At 35.4% G+C, this 18562-nt stretch overlaps 1 protein-coding gene across 3 annotated transcripts in view; it reads left to right on the top strand.

Annotated features, from left to right (window-relative positions):
• GRM8 (glutamate metabotropic receptor 8) overlaps positions 1-18562 on the top strand; it is an 818692-nt gene that overhangs the window by 786395 nt on the left and 13735 nt on the right. For 2 of the 3 annotated variants that reach the window (XM_057302755.1, XM_057302756.1), the window contains exon 10: positions 14568-14814. In XM_057302755.1, the coding sequence (XP_057158738.1) occupies positions 14568-14814 (247 nt within the window). Of the gene's footprint in view, positions 1-14567; positions 14815-15667; positions 15705-18562 lie in introns of all 3 variants that reach the window. The other variant, XM_055115364.1, reaches the window with a different exon arrangement.

Raw genomic sequence — 18562 nt, 5'->3', positions numbered from 1 at the left:
CTTACAAGTTTCTTGGTTCTGGCTCATACTTCACAACTCTCTTGTTCTGAGAACTTACGTCAGTTGCAGGGCTACCAGCAAGGTAATGACTGTCATGAAATGGTCCTAGAAGCTGTCTCAAACTGTTGTGGGAGGGACTTCGGGCTAGTTTCTCATTGAAAATTGTACATAAGGCTTTTGTCCTTCACTCTCTTGTATTTAGCTCTTTCAGGTACCTGGTCACGGTAATAATCTTAAAGCCCTGTAGGTGCTTTATTCAGAGTAATGCCTCTGCTAAAGCTGGTGAGGATTTTCAGCCGTAGATAAGATTGTGCAACAACCAAGCTCTCTTTTACATCACAGAGCTTATGGAATAATGTGCAAGAAGAGGACTTTTTGTCTGTGGTCTAGAGTTATGAGTACTGGTCAAAGCCTTCTCCACCTTTCACTGGTAGTTATTTGAGACCTACAGTTTCTTAGGTTGTGATTACTGGGTGTTTTAAGGTTTTGGCCTATTTGAAATGATTTTGTCTTTTCCTGAAAGCTGTCATTACCACAAATAATTGAATCTTCAACATGGGGCTCTTAGTGCCAATTTGTGTAATCAGTACACACTGTAGCAGATTACTGGTCTCATATTAGTGCATGCTTCATCTTGGCTAGATATAGTGACTTGGAGAGGTCACCATATGTATGGATAAAGTTTTAATTTTCTGGAGTGCTTCAGCCATAGCTAGTATCCAAGCAGACCCATATATCTATATCAGACATGATAGTGACCAATTATAGAAAGTTCTAAATGTCATGCCTGAGAATTTTCCTCTCTTGAAACCTGGCTACTTTGACCTTCATGGGAATCTTCTGGAGGCTCCAGTCCTAGCAGTAAGATTTTCTTATACCCAGGAACATCTCCCTATAGATTGTCTCAGAGATGTAGTAAGTCTAGGGCTGTCGGGATCTAGGCAGACATGACAAGAGCAGGTAAAAATATTGCTGAATCATGGCAGGTCATGATCCTTGAGTTGTGAAAGCTACCATTTATCAAGGTGTGGAACACAGAAAGGGTTCTGAGTCTTTGAGGCGGAGTTGGAAGTGGTTAGTTGTCTTATGCTTTCCACCCTTTCAGATAGAGTTCCCTTTACATCTTCCTCAACTCTCCTTATCATAGGGCTGTCCTTAGTAAAGGGGCCAATCTTAGCAAATATCCAGGCTCCCCAGAGATAGCCCAGGGATAAGGGGTGAGTGGAGCCTCTGCATTGCCACTGTAATTAGTTTTTTCAGCACGTTGGGAAAAGATACCCACCATTATTTTCTTCCTTTCAAATAGCAGCAAGACACTATAAAATATTAGAAGAGGAGATTAAACATCAGAAAAACTGTCTCTGCCACTATATTTGCCATGCACTTGCATCGCTAATTCTGAAAAGGACTGTACCCTACCTAATACACAATGAAAAGCAAAATAAAAATGCTGATGTAAGTGTCAGAGGATGAGAGGTAGGGGAACAGCATAGGAGCTGGGGGTGAATACTTTCCTTGTTTTCCTTGTTCTCACTCCATGGTTTAGTAAAAAGAACCCTGGCTCTGTCTCAGGCAGGGTCATCATCATTCTGTCAGTCGTGTACTACCTTTCTGATTTACTCACCATAGTTTTAGTTCTATATAGTTTTGTTTTGTTTTCTCACTTCTAATATCTATTTCCTGGGCAATCTTGCATTTTTTCTAGATGTATATATTTAGTGGTGTAAAGTTATGCAAAATTTGCTTTTAGAATTAAAAAAACTAATTTGTACTGGTACTTACATCTTATTTTTCATTTCTATGTGGACATATCATATTACCAAATATGATATGGTTTATGAGTACTGTAGTTTTCTGTCTTATCGCTTTCTTCTTTTATATCAAATACTTTCTTCTTTCTCTGTTGAGTTTACTTTTTTTTTTCTATTAAAGTTTACCTAGTTCCATGATTAATTTTTGAGATTTCCTGCATCCTAAGATTGCCATTTTGGACTTTAAATTTTCCTTCAAGCACCACTTAGGTTGTATCCACAAGTTTTCATACATACTGTTTTCATGATTATTCAATTTCTAAATAGTTTGTACTTTAGTTTTTATAGGAGTTACTTACAGGGATGATATTTGGTTTCCAAATAAAAACTCATATTTATTTATAAATTATAATTTTAATTTGATTACCTTTTTAGGTGAAAGGATATAGTCTCATGTTTCTTGTTATGAAAATTTTATTTTTGTTGCTGGATAACATAATTCATAATTGATCTCTGTGAAGCTCATTTATGTTTTAAAATAATGCAGTGAAAATGATAATTTTATTACTGACTTATTCAAACTATTCTTAATTATATATTGTATAATCAAATTTCTATCTTTGAAAAGATGAATTAAAATCTCTCATGATGGTTATGGATTTGTCTATCCTTGCATTTCTATAATGCGTTGCTTACATACATTGTGATAATGGATTAATTGTATGTGTGTATATATGTTCTTTGCATAATTTAATGATTTTATCTTGCATTCTATTTTGTCCTATATTAATATTACTTTCCAGATTTCTTTGTTTACATTTTCCTGGCATAGAAAATGTATTTTCAACTTGGCTTATTGTAATCTTTATATATGCTTTTCTCTTTTGAGAATACAATTTAAAATCAAACCTGATAATATCTGTATTTAAATAGGGAATTTAGTGTTTATAATGAAAATTAATGATTTATGTTTGCTAATGTTTTCTGGTTTCTTTTTACTATGTTCTCATGTTTCTTTTTTTGTCTTCTCTGAAATTATTTTAACTGATCAAGTTTTCTCTCATTTTTTTTCATTTGATAGTTCAGGAGTTTTAGATCCTATTTTCATTTTTTTCTAAGTTGCTCTTAAACTTTAAACATACACTTTATTTTTTTTTTTTGGCTAACAACATTTAGAAGTAATTTGCTGGCATATTTTTAAAATCTTATATCACATCTTCTTCCCTTTTTAGGAATAATTACCAAATTATTGGTAATTTATGTCTTGTTTCTTGTTTTCTTGGTCAACCTTGTGAGTGGTTTAATTTTACAGTCTTTCCAAAGATTTTTTTTTTAGCTTTGTTGATTTTCTTTATGTTACATTCGTGTTCTATTTTATTGACTTTTATCTTTATTATTTCCTTCCTTCTATATTGATTGGATTTAATTTTCTCTCCCTTTTCTTTAGTTTTTTGAGATGAATAATCATATCAAGATTTCTTCTTTTGTGTCTGCTTTAGCTATATCCCATGACTTTTGATATGTTGTATCTTATTATTCAGTTCAAAATATTTGCTAATTTCCATTGTTTTTCTTTTGACTTATGAGTGATTTAGAAATGTATTGTTTAATTTTCAAACAGTTGGCAATTTTCTTTTGTTATTTATTTCCAACCTAGTTCTATTTTCTAATCTGATTTCACATTAGTCAAATAGCATACCCTGTATTTAAATCCTTGAAATTTTTTAGGATTTCCCAGAATGTGGCCATCTGGTAATTTTTTTCTGTACAATTTAATAGATTATTTTTCATAAGTTTTGGAAAATTATTGTCCAGTGTCTCTTTTAAGTGTTTCTTTTTATCTATTATATCTCTCCTTCCTTTCTAGGACTTAAGATTCATGTTTATTCAAATTTTGTATCATGTTTTATATATCTCCAATAATTTCTTTCTGAATTTTAAAAATATTTATAGTCTCCATCCTTCACCGTGGATATTTTTTTTACTGATTTATCTTTAATTCATCAGTCATTTCCTGCCATGTAGCTAATTAGTTATTAAACTCATCTATTCAATTCAATTATTATATTTTTCACTCCTATAATTTTTGACTTCAATACACACACACACACGCACACACACACACATTCCAGTCCTTTGATGAAAATATCGTATTATGTATTTTCTTCAATACATTTATGTTAAAGTTTTGTCTGAGAAGCCTGGTTCTGATCATCTGTGGCACCATTTCTGTCACCTGTTTAGTTTTTGTTGTTGTTTGCCCACGGTTTTTGGTCATTTGTTTTTGTGTCCTAGCATGCATGCCTGGCTGGTAATCTTTTATTGAATACCTGACATTGTACATTTGTTAAAAATGTAAATGTTATATATATTGTTATTTCCTTCTAGAGAAGCTTCAATTTTCTACTAGTCGGCAATTGAAATATATATATCAAGACATTTCACCTTGATATAATCTGGGATTGGGATAATTCAAGGATAAGTTTCAGGTTTTTATGGATTTGTCTATTTCTGATTTACCTTTCCTCCTCAGCAATATCCCTTTAGATATATTGGCTAAATGTCTGATATTTTATGAGTAATCATTCTCCTCCATGGACCTGAATTCTAACTGAATTCTCTCTGAATCTAGATTATGTTTGATTTTTTTTTTTTTTTTTTTTTTTAGCTTGCTGCTTTCTTACACTTAGGATTCAGCAAAGTCTCAAGGGAAAAAAAAGGTATAAAATACCCGGTTTACTTCTCTGTAGTACCCTAGAATTGTGGGTCCTTAAGTCCTGATTGCAATGATAACCCCAAATTCCAGATTTTATCTCCCTAGTCCCGTGAGACTGCTGACAGGTCTGTCTAAAGATTTCTGTCTTTCCTATGTAGAATCAGTACGTTACCTGGGAATAAGAGGCAGTGGAGAGTGCTGGACATATGTCAATGTGCTTTCTTTTTCCTTACTAGGATCTTGGTCCCCTGAGTCCTGGCTACCTTGGTTCTCCTCTGATGCCTCCAAGTAGTCTTTTTTTCCCTTAACTTTATGATTGTTTTATAGTTATTCTCAGAAGTTGGTTTGGTTTGATTATAGCTACTCCTCCATAGCCAGAATCAGAAGTCCTTCATCTACTGAGATTTTATTTGAATGATTAAAATGTTAGCTTATATGAATTTATTTGATATTTTTATGGATTTGTTATTTTTTTTCAAAACTTCTCTAAGATAACAATAATTTTAATTCCACAGTCTTCCTTCTTTAGCTCTATTGGATCTATTTTTGTATGTTTATATTATTCTCTTTGTAAGGTGTCTTGATTCTCCTTAAGTATTTGCTAATTCTTGGTTGTCAGTTCATCTGTATTTGAATCCACCTTCGCCTGCCTGCTGTATTGTCAATAGCCTGTCTCTGGTGCTATAGAGGTGGAATGGTGCCTATGCAGCAATGTCTTCTGCATGTAGGGAATCCCTGTTCTTTCTGGTGGCCAGTGGTTCATCAGAGACTTTTCTGCTCCAACCCAGTGCAAACTCAATGCTAAACATCATTTAAAAGATTAACTTATCCAGCTCTTCAGGCCCATATTCTCAGCTAGATTATTTTGTCAAGCTTAACAAGATGTAATTATAAGAAAGCCAGAGCTGTTCTAGGATCCACATGAGGCTTTTATTTATGAAGAAAGTAGCTGATTAATAATAGCAGAAACCCTCTAAATGCACAACTAAATATTAATTGAAGTGCTTTAACTGTGCCTCTATTATTTAGAAGAAATTTGGCCCAAATCTATTAGAAAAGGGATGCTTCTCTGATTTGGAGAGGACTCAAGTCACATTAATCCTGCTCTTTCACTTCTCGGTGTATTTATGGGGGCCAGATGGTGTGTGGTAAGGATATGGGCTTTCAAATTAGAGAAACCTCAGTTTGAATCTACACTTTATTTTCATGTATTGTATGACTTTTCAAAAGTGACTGTGTCTCAAAAATGACTTCTTCGTGACTGTGTAATTCTCAAAAATAGACTTATTCATTCCTACCTTACAGGATTAGTGTGAGGGGTTAAATAAGTGCATAAAAGTTTTGGCATAATGCTGTACTTGATCCTCAATAATTGATAGATGTTATGGTTGTAGTTATTGTACAGTATCTAAACTCATCGTTTTAATCAATATCAGACATCTTTGAGATTCTATTGGTATATTTAACCACAACCAACTACTATCACAGAACTTTCAGAACTTTTTCAGTGATATCAACTCCCCATTCCTGTTAGTTTTCCAGGGCTGGTATAACTAAGTATCACACACAGGGTGGCTTAAACAATAGAAATCAATTTCCTCATAGTGCTGGATACTAGAAGTCTGAGATCAAGGTGTCAACAAGGTTATTTTCCTCTGAGGCCTCTCTCCATGGCTTATGGCTTGTAGATGGCCATCTTTTCCCTGTGTTATCACGTGATTTTCCTTCTGTGTGTCTTGTGTCCTAATTTCTTCTCCTTATAAGCCCATCAGGCATATGGGATTAGGGACCACCAAAATGACCTGATTGTAACTTAATTACCTCTTTAAAGACCCCGTCTTCAAATGCAGTCACATTCTGAGGTACTGGGGGTTAGGCCTTCGAAATACAAATGTTGGAGGAGACACAATTCAGCCCATAACACCATTTTTCTTGATTCTTACTATATTAAGGGATATCACCAGAAAAAAAAATAGCACTTTTAAAACATCATGTGCCTCTGCAAAAGCACCTGCACTGAGTTACTGAATCAATTATTTTGTCTTTAAAAAGGGTTATAGAGAAAATATCTATCTGACCAAGATTTAGTGCCTTTTGCAAAACTACAGTTGAAACCATTTTCATAATTTTACCAACTTTCCTTAAATAACACAACCTGAATTTATTATTTAGCCTAAAATTTAAATTCTAGCAAAGCTTCCATCTCTAGGCAGTGATAAATATAGGATTCAACATATTTTCTCTTTTCCTGGCTTCTAGAACTATAGACAGATAGATAGAGATAGAGATACTTTAAAATATAGTTCAGAGATAAATTTTGTTCCTGAAACAATTGTTTCCTCTTCCTTGCTTCTTTCTAAACTAATTTATACTTTTATTTATTTGTTTTCTACCTGAAAATATTATTATATTTTGATATCCGTTCAAATGATAATAATTAAAGACATCCCCATTGCTGTTATTCCCAGTTCTGTCCATGCTGCTGCAGTGATAAAGGGCCAAAAGTTACCATGGAAGCAGAAATCCACGAAGGAAAACATGAGCAAAAATACCTGTAAAGGAGGAATTAATAAGCACTGAGAGAGTAGACACCTTGTATTAATTTTCATATACATATCCCAGTAGAAAATGCAACATCAGTTTACTTATTTACTATATTTCTGTAAATAATTCTCATATATAATAATTGAAAATTAAAGACCACATTTTATTTAATAATGCCATAGTTTTAAAAATTTACTCTGTTTTTAAATTTTCCATCAGGCTTTAATAAAAACAAATTATTTACTAATCCAAATATTAAAGATCACTTATGTTTAATTATAGTCATTGTAAATCAGATAGATTTTCTCCTTCTTTAACAGATCTTGAGCTTCCTTACGTGGTTCTTGCCTATCATTAGAGAAGCTGATATTCTGCTTGTTGGTTGATGCTGTATCATTCTCTTTAGCTGGTTTCCACCTCTCCCAATCATTCCAAGGTTAAGGGTTCAGAAAGACCTCACAGGAGGGAGAACAAGCCCTGCTCTGCATCTGTAGTCTTCCTTCACAATTCTTTATTCGTAGCTTTTGATTTGACTCTTCATGTTGCAAATATGTGTCCTGAGCCAAAAGGGGATGTGATAAGTGACTGCAAATGGATTACAGACAACTGGTCTCCACCTCCACTAATGAAAACACAGTGCAATGTATCTGACCTGCTGCCGGGTCAGCAGCACTGTGATTTCTACCTGACAGGAGAAACACAACACTCAGGACGGTGATTTTTCCCAGAGTTAAACTGGACTATAATTCTTTGCTGTGGTGACTCTAAAGTTTCCCACAAACATAAAGTATATTTCCTTATGAATAAACCATTTTGCTTGTATTTGTGTGTGTGTGTGTGTGTGTGTGTGTGTGTTTCTGCTATAAAGGCTAAAAGTCTTGAAGCTGATTTTGAGAGAGAAGTAGTGTTAAGCGTTTCTGATGTGGAGAATGAAGGAAGATGAATAGAGAACAGGTTGTCAAGGTTAAATAATGACAATAAAGCTATCCCTTATTAATTAATATATCCCAGGCTCTGTGCCAGTGTTTATATATGTTGTCTCACTAAATCCTTTGATTTAAGTCTATGAAAGCTTAGAAGTAGTGTGAGTGCCTGACCCTCAGTTATACAGTTAACTTGTTTTGAGGGCAGATCTTAGAGCTCTCCTATTCCCAAAGTGAAAACGACTGACTTTGAATTATACTGTTCATTGCTGATCGAGAGCAAAATGGCCCATTATTACCAAGTTTACTGTTTAAAAGGGCATTATGTTTATCTGCCCAAGATTACATTTCTCTCCCAGCCTAGAGATTGCTATGAAAAAGAATGGAATCCTCCAGTCCTCCAGTTTTCTGATATTTTGTAGTTTCAGTATCTGTCTTTTTTTTTTCCTTCTTGGAAATACATGAGTTATGTTCCTTAAAACCCAAATTTGGGAGTATGAACCCACACCAACTCAAAAGATTATAGAGAATGTCTGTTATCCAAACAGTTTTCTTTCCTTTTTTTTTTTTATTATACTTTAAGTTTTATGGTACGTGTGCACAACGTGCAGGTTAGTTACATATGTATACATGTGCCATGTTGGTGTGCTGCACCCATTAACTCATCATTTACATTAGGTATATCTCCTAATGCTGTCCCTCCCCCCTTCCCCCACCCCACAACAGGCCCTGGGGTGTGATGTTCCCCTTCCTGTGTCCAAGTGTTCTCATTGTTCAATTCCCACCTATGAGTGAGAACATACCGTGTTTGGTTTTTTGTCCTTGTGATAGTTTGCTGAGAATGATGGTTTCCAGCTTCATCCATGTCCCTACAAAGGACATGAACTCATCATTTTTTATGGCTGCATAGTATTCCATAGTGTATATGTGCCACATTTTCTTAATCCAGACAGTTTTCTAAGTGCTGAGTTTACAGCCGTGAACAACACAGGTAAAATTCCCAATATTCATGGAATTTTTATTCTAGCTAGGGGAAATAGGTACCACATACATTAAATGAGTAAAATATATAGACTTTTAGGATATAATGTGTTAGATACTAAGGAGTGTGATAAAGCTAGGAATACTGGTAGAAGGTTGGGGGTTACAATTTTCAATGGTGTGTTCAGGAAAGGTCTCACTGAGCTGGGGCATTTCAGTAAAGACTTGAAGGCAGTGAAGAGGCAAGCCACCAGATATAAAAGTCTGAAAGTAGAAGCATGCCTGGTATGTTCCAAGATCAGCCAGGGAGCCAGTATGGGTGGAAGGGAATGAGTAAAAAAAGAGTAAACCAGAGGAGTTCTCAGAGGATCTTGTGGACCATTGTCAAGATACAATCAATGGGAAGTCATTGGAGAGTAGGCTTTGGAGAGTAGGAGTGACCTAATTCAGTTTATGAATAATGGGATTATTCTAGCTTCTGTGTTAGGATCAATCAAATGCTCAAACAGAAGAGAGCAAGGGCAGCAGGAAAGAGAACACTAGGACAGTTACAGTACTGATCCAAATGTGAGATGATGATGGCTCTGAGCAATGTAACACCAGTGGAGACATTCTGAAAGTTCTGAGCAAATTTTGAAGATAGAATCAGTAGGATATGGTCATAGATAGGGTGGGAGTATAAAAAAGGAGTAAAAGACAATTTCAAGTTCCCTGTCCACCTGCTCTCCCAAGAACTAGAAGCACGGTATTAATGAGATAGGGTAGACCACTGGGAGATCAAGTTTAGGGATGAAGATTGGGAATCAGAGGCTTGTTAAGTTTCAGATGCTGTCAGACACCGAAGGGAGTGACCCAAAAGACAAATGCCTTTCCTAAGAAAAGCCCGGAATTTGTCAGTATATAAGTGATTTTTAAAAGAGGACTAGCTATATAATTTGTGGAACCCAGTAAGAAATGAAAATGCAGGAGTCTTTCTTTAACAATTATTACAGACTTCAAAACATTCGTAGCAGTGCATTAAACCAAGCATGGGGCCCTTCTATTACAGGGTCTTGTGTACAAGTGCACACCCATGAAGCTTGTCTTGGTTTAAGGGTGTAATTCTAATATGATCAGCAAGCGAGTAAGAGACAGAGAGAAAAAGACTAAGCAATGAAACTAGGAAGATATTTAATGTAAACAAGACAGGAACAAAATAAAAACGTTTGATATGAGCTTGGTAGTGGTTTCAGGCTCAGTCAGCAAACCTGAATGGTTGCCTCTGGTTTTTGCAATTCTCAATTGCTAGGGGAATTTTATGAGTTTGGACTTTTGCATGATAGATTGATTTGGGGTGTTACCACCCACAGGACAACTCCAGTTTCTCTATAAACTTCTTCATCTTTAAAAAAAAAATCACTTCTAGTAGTAAATGGTATTTTGAAGTCCATTGGCTGCTAAAAAGCAAAAGAAAACCCATTTTTTGGTGTAAGTTTCACTTTGGCAGACACGCAGATGAGGAAGTAGAAACAGAAGCAGAGAAATACAGGCTGTCAGTGTTAGTGTAGCTTTCTAGCTGGTCAAACGGTATGCAAAGCAGCCAAACAGAACCTGGTGACTAAAACAAAGTGGTAAGATTAAACCATCGAGGGCAAAACAGAAATAGTCAGGAATAAATACTGAGTCTGTTTCTTATCACGTGGCATAAAGTTGCTTTGAGTGTTAGGTTTCATAATAGTTTACCTTAGTTACTAAGGGGTTGCAAAAATACCAGGTTGGATATCAGAGTCTGTGGTGGTCTGTGCACTGGCAGCTGGTTGAAAGCAAAAGACTGACCTTTATCCCGGAAAAATAAAATCTCCTCCCTCCTCACTCTTCCTGGAGTCTTTAATGATACCACATGATGACCTACGTTGAGTAGACCTTGATATGTACAAATGACCTATTCAGAGTTTGAAGAGGGAACTGTAATAGGTCCCAGAAAAGATTTCATATTAGTATGCTCCATTGTCACAGCTCACCCCTGGCTTATCTAGAGATTGCTTAAATCTGCTTCAGGGCATCTGACTGCTTCAGGTTCAAAATGTCCATGGGGCATGGAGGCAGAGGAAGTAACAAGCCATCAGTGCGTGTGATAGAAAAGATGGTCCCCATCCTCTGGGTGTTAGTATTTTGGAGTGACAGGGCCAGGAGGGAGCACGTAAGAGAAGGCTGGGAAAGAAAAGATTATTATTGACATATCCAATATCATTGCTAGCATCTCTTGAATTTTTGTGGGTTAGTGGGAGTTAATACAGTCCCCTCCTGCATTCTGATGAGCTGTAACTTTGAGATAAAGAGCTGTTATATTATTCTAAGAATGTGGCCCAGGCAGTAAATATGGTCTTGAGTTCACATTTGGACAAAATTTTATTCTGTCTACATTGAAGTGAAATTACAAAGGCCTTTTCCTCAACATCGTATAGTCAGAGCCTGGCTATCAGCTCTTCTCTAAACAAAACTGGTTTGAATAAGTGTGTAATAAGTCCTTCTTTTGTCCTATACTCCTGGGAGGATACTTTGTTAGCATATTTTTAGATGCAAAGTTGTAAGGTAAAGAATGTTTCTTGAGCTATCTTGTATCTGTAAGAAATTTTATAAATATATCATGCTACCCTGTAACTCCTCTATGAGAAAAGTATTACCCCCAACCCCACCCTGTGACATAGATAAGAACTTACTGTTCAGAGAAGAAAATAAGATACCATATTTGTCCAATAACCAGGGAAGATTGATTAGTTTAGATTGTAGCCTGGGAGGTTGGTTTGGGGACTTTAATCACCCAGAAAGTAACTCTAGAGTTTCTCTGTAAACTTTATCTTTTAAAGAAATGTATTTAAGTGGTGGTTCAGAATTCATACCCAGGTCTACTGGAACATATTCCTTCCATGGCCCTGTAACAAATGCTAGGCCACTGTAAGGTTGTGGACTTAGGGTATGATTTTGTGGATTTCTTTAACTTTTATTTTAAGTTCAGGGATACAAGTGCAGGTTTGTTATATAGGTAAACTTGTGCCATGGGGGTTTGTTGTACAGATTATTTTTATCACCCATGTATTAAGCCTAGTACCTGTTATTATTTTTCCTGATCCTCTCCTTCCTCCCACCCTCCACCCTCCAAAAGGCCCCAGTGTGTGTTGTTCCCCTCTATGTCTCCATGTGTTCTTATCATTTAGCTCCCACTTATAAGTGAGAACAAGTGGTATTTGGTTTTCTATTCTTCTGTTAGTTTGCTAAGGATTTTGTTAGATGCCTTTCCTGTATTAAACTCACATTAAAATTTTTCAGAAGCTGTCTTAAGAAAGTACATAATTAAGATCAGCATTTTGGTATAATTTGAAAGTATAGCGTCTAATGAAGAGCTTGCTACACTAACCATGGTACTATTTAATTCTAATATCTGTGTTTATTACATCTTTCATTGAGTTGGCTTGCCAAAAGGATAGACTGCGGTAATTTATTTAACGAGGAAGCTAGCATTCCAAAGTCCTCTTCATGTCTAATATTTGGCAGGATTAAATTTACTATATATTGCAGAAATTATTCCAAATAAGAGAAGACTATTATTTATATTTTTGGTAATACAGAAAATGTATAGGCTGTTTATTACAAAAATATTTTTATACTATTTGGACTAGTACTATACATGTTAGCAAGACTAACAGATTAAGGCACATTTAAAAAATCCAACTAATCAGTATAGATGTCCCCATCATTTTATGGCTGTTTCGTCGTTGGATTTGTTTGTTTGTTTGTTTTTAGGCTAAATTGACTTGAAAGAGTCTGACTGGTGGTTTTCTATTTGACTGGCATTGGAACATGTATGGGTGTGGTTTGTACTTTGCCACATTCTTTTCTTACCTTTATGTCCTCTCTCTGCAGTCAATTTTCTATGTAGGTTTTTGCAGCAATGCTAGCTTGAAAATAAGCAGGAATTCAAAAAAGATTAACCAATACTTAGGAAGCTTAGGAATGTTTAAAATAATAGGTTGCTTAAAAGTAGATGGCAAAACTTAGGAGATACATAAGCTGTAAACGTACACATCCCTATTTCATTGGGATGGTCTTAATTGTAGTAAATCTTGTAAACTTTGTAGTAAATCTCGTTAAAGCATTTTCCACACTTACAATGAGCTCTTATGCAAGGATGCAAGGACAGCCTTAGTGGTAGATGAACTGGGCAGTAAATTCAGCAATGTGCATGGTATGATTTTATATCCAAAGACAGTTTCTTAACTTGTGCCTCACATCCTGCTCATGGTTTGGACAGTTCTTTACCTCAAGGTTTTGCCATCTGTTAAGAGAAACCTTCTCCTCTAGGAAAAGGCAACAATAATGCTGATTCAGTTATTTACCCTTGAGGGCGAATGGTTTTTTTGTTTTTTAGTTTTTTTGGTTTTTTTTTTTGATTCTTTATTTAAAAGGACACAATTAGTTTGGTCTTGAGGATTGCCAGATGAGATCTAACTAGTATGATAGATGTTAGCAAGACTAACAGATTAAAACATATTTAAAAAATCCAACTAATCAGGATCATATTCAGAGATGTAAATAGAGTGAACAGATCTATTAATGAGGGTCGTAGATATGACAAAGGGAGAATCTCTTTACAGTCTTAAGATGTGGTTTCTCCATGGCCTCAGTATCCCAAGTTATTTGGGGAAAATTCTATTTTGAGCTCAGGACATGAAAAGTGGAACCAGATCAAAGGTTTTTGTTTCTGTTTTTAAAGAATGAAATACTGCTGTTTCTGTTTCTATACCATAACCAAAAAAGAAAAAGCCAAAGCAGTGATTTTAGCTTTGGTTTTTTTTTCAGATTCTTAACCTCTAGCTTGTAGAAAGAAAAACCTTCCAGAAAGAGCTCTCTCTGTAAGTATCAGAGCAGTCGATTTCAGTGGGATAAGGGCAAGCAATGAGCATAGGGGGAGAATTTCAGAATGCAGTGACCGGGACCATATCCCAGTGCATATATCTTGGAGGGAGGAGATCTTACATATTTTATAAAAGCACCTGACTTATTTCGATATGATGCTATCACTGAGAACCTTCTGGAAGTGTTCTTTAGAGGGACTGTTAAAAAAAATCAAGCCCTTATGACATGCTTGTGATTTTTGGTAGTTGGAATTATGTAATGATGTGAAGATGCAACCGCTAGCATTATTCAAGCACTGGTGTGTAATAGTGATGTTCTGGAATGTTGCACTCCCACTCTATTTTCACTATATATACTTACCTTCTGGGTTAAACTTACTGCTACAATAACACTTGGCCCACTAGTACCTTCTAAAGAAGTTCTGTGTGGCATTAAGTATTAGTATTTTGCCAGACTGGTTTGGTCCCCTTCCTTACGTATGTTTATTTATAATCTAAAAAGGAAAATAAGCTCCACCAGCTTGGTTGTTTGTATTTTTATTTTAATAAATTGGGTTCAATAAAAAAATAACCTTACTCATTTACATTTGCAGGTTAGGACACAGGAATGGTTGACTATAATTAAGGACAATTTCAATAAGTGCCTTTTAATGTGCCTTTAGCAGAGAAGCTGGAACAATTTTAGAAAATAGTATGTTATTTGCTTTATCTCCTACTGTTAGGCTTACCAACAGTGATTCTTTTTTTTTTCTTCCCTCAGATGTACATCCAGACAACAACACTTACTGTCTCCATGAGTTTAAGTGCTTCAGTGTCTCTGGGCATGCTCTATATGCCCAAGGTTTATATTATAATTTTTCATCCAGAACAGAATGTTCAAAAACGCAAGAGGAGCTTCAAGGCTGTGGTGACAGCTGCCACCATGCAAAGCAAACTGATCCAAAAAGGAAATGACAGACCAAATGGCGAGGTGAAAAGTGAACTCTGTGAGAGTCTTGAAACCAACAGTAAGTCATCTGTAGAGTTTCCGATGGTCAAGAGCGGGAGCACTTCCTAATAGATGTACGTTGAACATTCTTCTCCTAGTCTTGGGGATTGTGCTACATGTTTCCAGGGGCATGATGGTACTCACATACCATGACACCATCACATTTAAAACCATTCGAAGCAAATGGTCTCAAGATGAGTGGCTGTTCTACAGAGTACAAACTTGCTCACAAAATCTCTTTTACAAAGCATGACATTCAGATCTTTCTTTTGAAGCATTACAAAGCTTGATATTTGAAAGCATCATCTTCATATAAAAATTATCTTTTAGTACTTAGAAACAATTCCACAATTTTTCTTGTTCAATACTGGGTGCTTTTTATAGTATCAATAGTTTACTGATACTTACAGAATATCACTACAGATCTTACACAAATAAATGATGTTATTTGTGCCTTTACGGAAATGAGAACTCTAGTTAGCCAATATGTTTAGTTAAGTCACAGTTAATACTTGTTTCTCCCACGTGGTCCCCTTTCCTTGGGCTTCCTGAGGGCTTCCCTTGACTTCCCTTCTTGGATATATTAAGATAATTAAAGTTCTTCTTTAAAAGCCTCATGATCCTGGAAATAGAATCTTTTCTACAACCACCTTTCCATTTTTCTTTTCTTTACCTATTTTCTTCTCTACAGTCCACCCAGGAAAAAGCACATGATAACAATACACAGAAATCTGTGCTCAACCAGTAGAATTTAACTGATCTATTGAAGCCCATCTTGGTATCTATGAAAGAGTGGCAAATAATTTGAAGATTTGTATGGTAAAATACCAGGAAGCTGAGTATGGTAAACATTACAACCTTTACCTTACTAGGTTCTACAGATGAATCAAAAAAGAAAGAAAAGCAAAGGTACTTGTATTAGAGTGGCTTCCAGTCTTTTGGAATATAGCATAGGGATTCAATATTTGTTTTTTCTGTTTGAAACAGGAGCTTGCTCTGTTGCCCAGACTGGAGTGCAGTGGTATGATCTAGGCTCACTGCAGCCTCTACCTCCTGGGTTCAAGTGATCCTCCCACCTCAGCCTTCCAAATAGCTAGGACTGCAGGCATGTGCTGTCATGCCCAGCTAATTTTGTTTGTTTGTTTGTTTGTTTGTTTGTTTGTTTTGTAGAGACAGGGTCTCACTATGTTGCCCAGGCTGGTCTCTAACTCCTAGGCTCAAGTGATCCTACCACCTAAGCCTCCAAAAGTGCTAGGATTGCAGGTGTGAGTTACCACACCTGGTCAGGCATTAAGGACAAAATCCTATGCAAAAATATTCTCTTCCTCTCATATTCATCCAGCAGTCTGTATCCCCTACTCTCCATACTTTTGACACTAAATATAAGAAAAAACTAAAAATTAATTTTATTTGGTTTAATTATTATAGCAACTTATGGTCTACATTCCATCTACAAACCTTCTTTTCTATCAAGATTTCTAGATAAGCATTGTCTACTCTAATTTACCATACACAGAACTATCCTGTGATAGTTAATTAGCATTGCTTAATTAAACATATTGGTTTCAGTTACTATCAGCTTACCTGGAATCATTAGCCAGATTGGTTCTAAAAAGATTATCTTCAGGTCACCAATACCAAATTTAGTCACGTGTAGAGAAATGAACCTTACAAGAATTTCACAAACACCCTCCACATATTCACCTTTCTGCAAACATGAAACCTTGTGAAGTAAGAAATATGCGAAGCAAGGTAAGGATGGGCTTTAGTAACAAATCATTACAATCATCTCTGAGTATAGATAAGCAATTTACTAATGATAAACCTATTTCGGCTCTTAGCAAAAGGTATACTGTAACTGCCATTAAAGGCATCAAAGTAGAATGCTTGTAATTTGAGGACAGAATTTTACCTTTTTTCCTACCTTGACAGCATCAGTGTAGGAAGTTGAAAGCTATTATAGGATGCCAATAAACTGCTGTTGGACAGTGATGTAATTTGAACACTGGCACTTCTCACTATGACTCACCAGAGTCTACTGTTGTACCTGTTTTTCTCTTTTTTTTTTCTTTTTTAGCAGCAATCCGGAAAACTTTATAAAATATGGTTGCCAAATAAAAGAACCAAACTTATAGTGATATAAATACCAGTCATTCGGACTCACCTTTGGAAAGTGGTGGAGAAAAAATTTAATAAACTTTTTCACCACTTTAAAAGAATAAATACATGCCCTGAAAAACAAAATTCTCAGTATTGATAAGAACCAATCTCATATTATTGAAGTAAATCTCATACAGATACTGTTTTCCTTTGGTTATTTTCTATTAATGTTGAAATGGAAATTATATAGCCTGCATGTATTTCTCTATTTTCTCTAAAATAAGAATGAAAGATTGCAAAAACAAGGCCTATTTGGAGGGTAAGCCTATAATATTCTGGAGGAGTCAGATGCTTACATTTAGAAGGTGAAGTAAAGTCAAAAAGTAAATCAAGATAATATCAGTTACTGCCTGAAAAAAAATGTTTAATTGTACTTTGGAGATTTTAGTGCATTGATCTTTTACAGGAGTATAATTTAGATTTGAATAAGTTGGGCCGAAGTAAAGTGATTACAGTATACTCATTCAGGAGAGAAAGTTGTGTGACATCTTCACACATCCTTCCACAATCCTACTCCAGATCACCATTTTTAACCTTTGTTCACTTACATGGCCATCCTACAATGAAAGGGTAGATCTGTGTTCAAGATTTTAAAGTTTCAAAAGCTACACAGAATAAATATAAGTAATACGAAGCTGGATGGGAAACCAATGAGTGCCGTGTTAGTTGCTGAATTTGCAGACTATAGTTTACATTTTTAAAAAAGGTCAAGTGTTATTTCACAACAGAGTGCAAGGGGAGTTAGAAACAAAGTTGATATATATGAATTTTGCCAAATGTACCCAATTAACAAATGCTGTACATAGTATTCTTTAAGCTATGTTCATGAATAATTCATGAAAACAGCTGCTGCTGGAGGTAGATTTGTTTTCTCTAGCTTATGAACACAGTGTGATGCACACAAGGAAATTAATTTACTGTTGCTGTGCTCAAAAACTGATTTTCGTATGAGCATATTCATCACCACCGTGAAAAACATCTCCCTATGAACTCATTGGTACATCTCTGATTCATTTTGCTCTATAATACTTCTGGGATAAAGATTCTTGCGAGGTATCTGCCATCCACAAAGTTTGTCCCTTATCATTGCTTTCATGTTGACTAAATCATCTGATTCCAGAACCTTACACTTCCTTTTCTAACCAGTAGGAAAATTAGCATTACTGTCCTTTTGTGAATTGTTTTCTCAATTCTCAATAGAATTCTACCATTTTCTTTCTAGAAACCACGTTTAAGAGTTCAAAAAATAATATGTTAATTTTTAATTAGCTACAGAGCCCCAAAGTTAGAAAGATCCTTAAAACTGATCTAATCCAAACTGCCATCTGTTGAATGGACATCTTCTGAAAACTATATTGTTCAAGATCTATCAGCTCTTGCTACTCTATTTCAACCATAATTCTTTTTCTAGCTATATACAAATTTTATAACTATTTCATACATTTTAGTTATTGTTGAAAATATTGAACAGTGTAGGAAGTTGGATGACCCTTTTAACAGTCATTTTTATCACTCTTATGACAATTTTTCTCCACCTTGTCTGTGAAGATTATATGAAAGTCCTTCAAAAGCAGAACCGAAGGACAGATTTTATTTTCTTAGAGGAA

This window comes from Pan paniscus, chromosome 6, assembly GCF_029289425.2.
Source record: "Pan paniscus chromosome 6, NHGRI_mPanPan1-v2.0_pri, whole genome shotgun sequence".
NCBI lineage: Eukaryota > Metazoa > Chordata > Mammalia > Primates > Hominidae > Pan > Pan paniscus.
The sequence above is the reverse complement of the archived record's forward strand: the minus strand, read 5'-3'. Positions and strand labels throughout refer to the sequence as shown.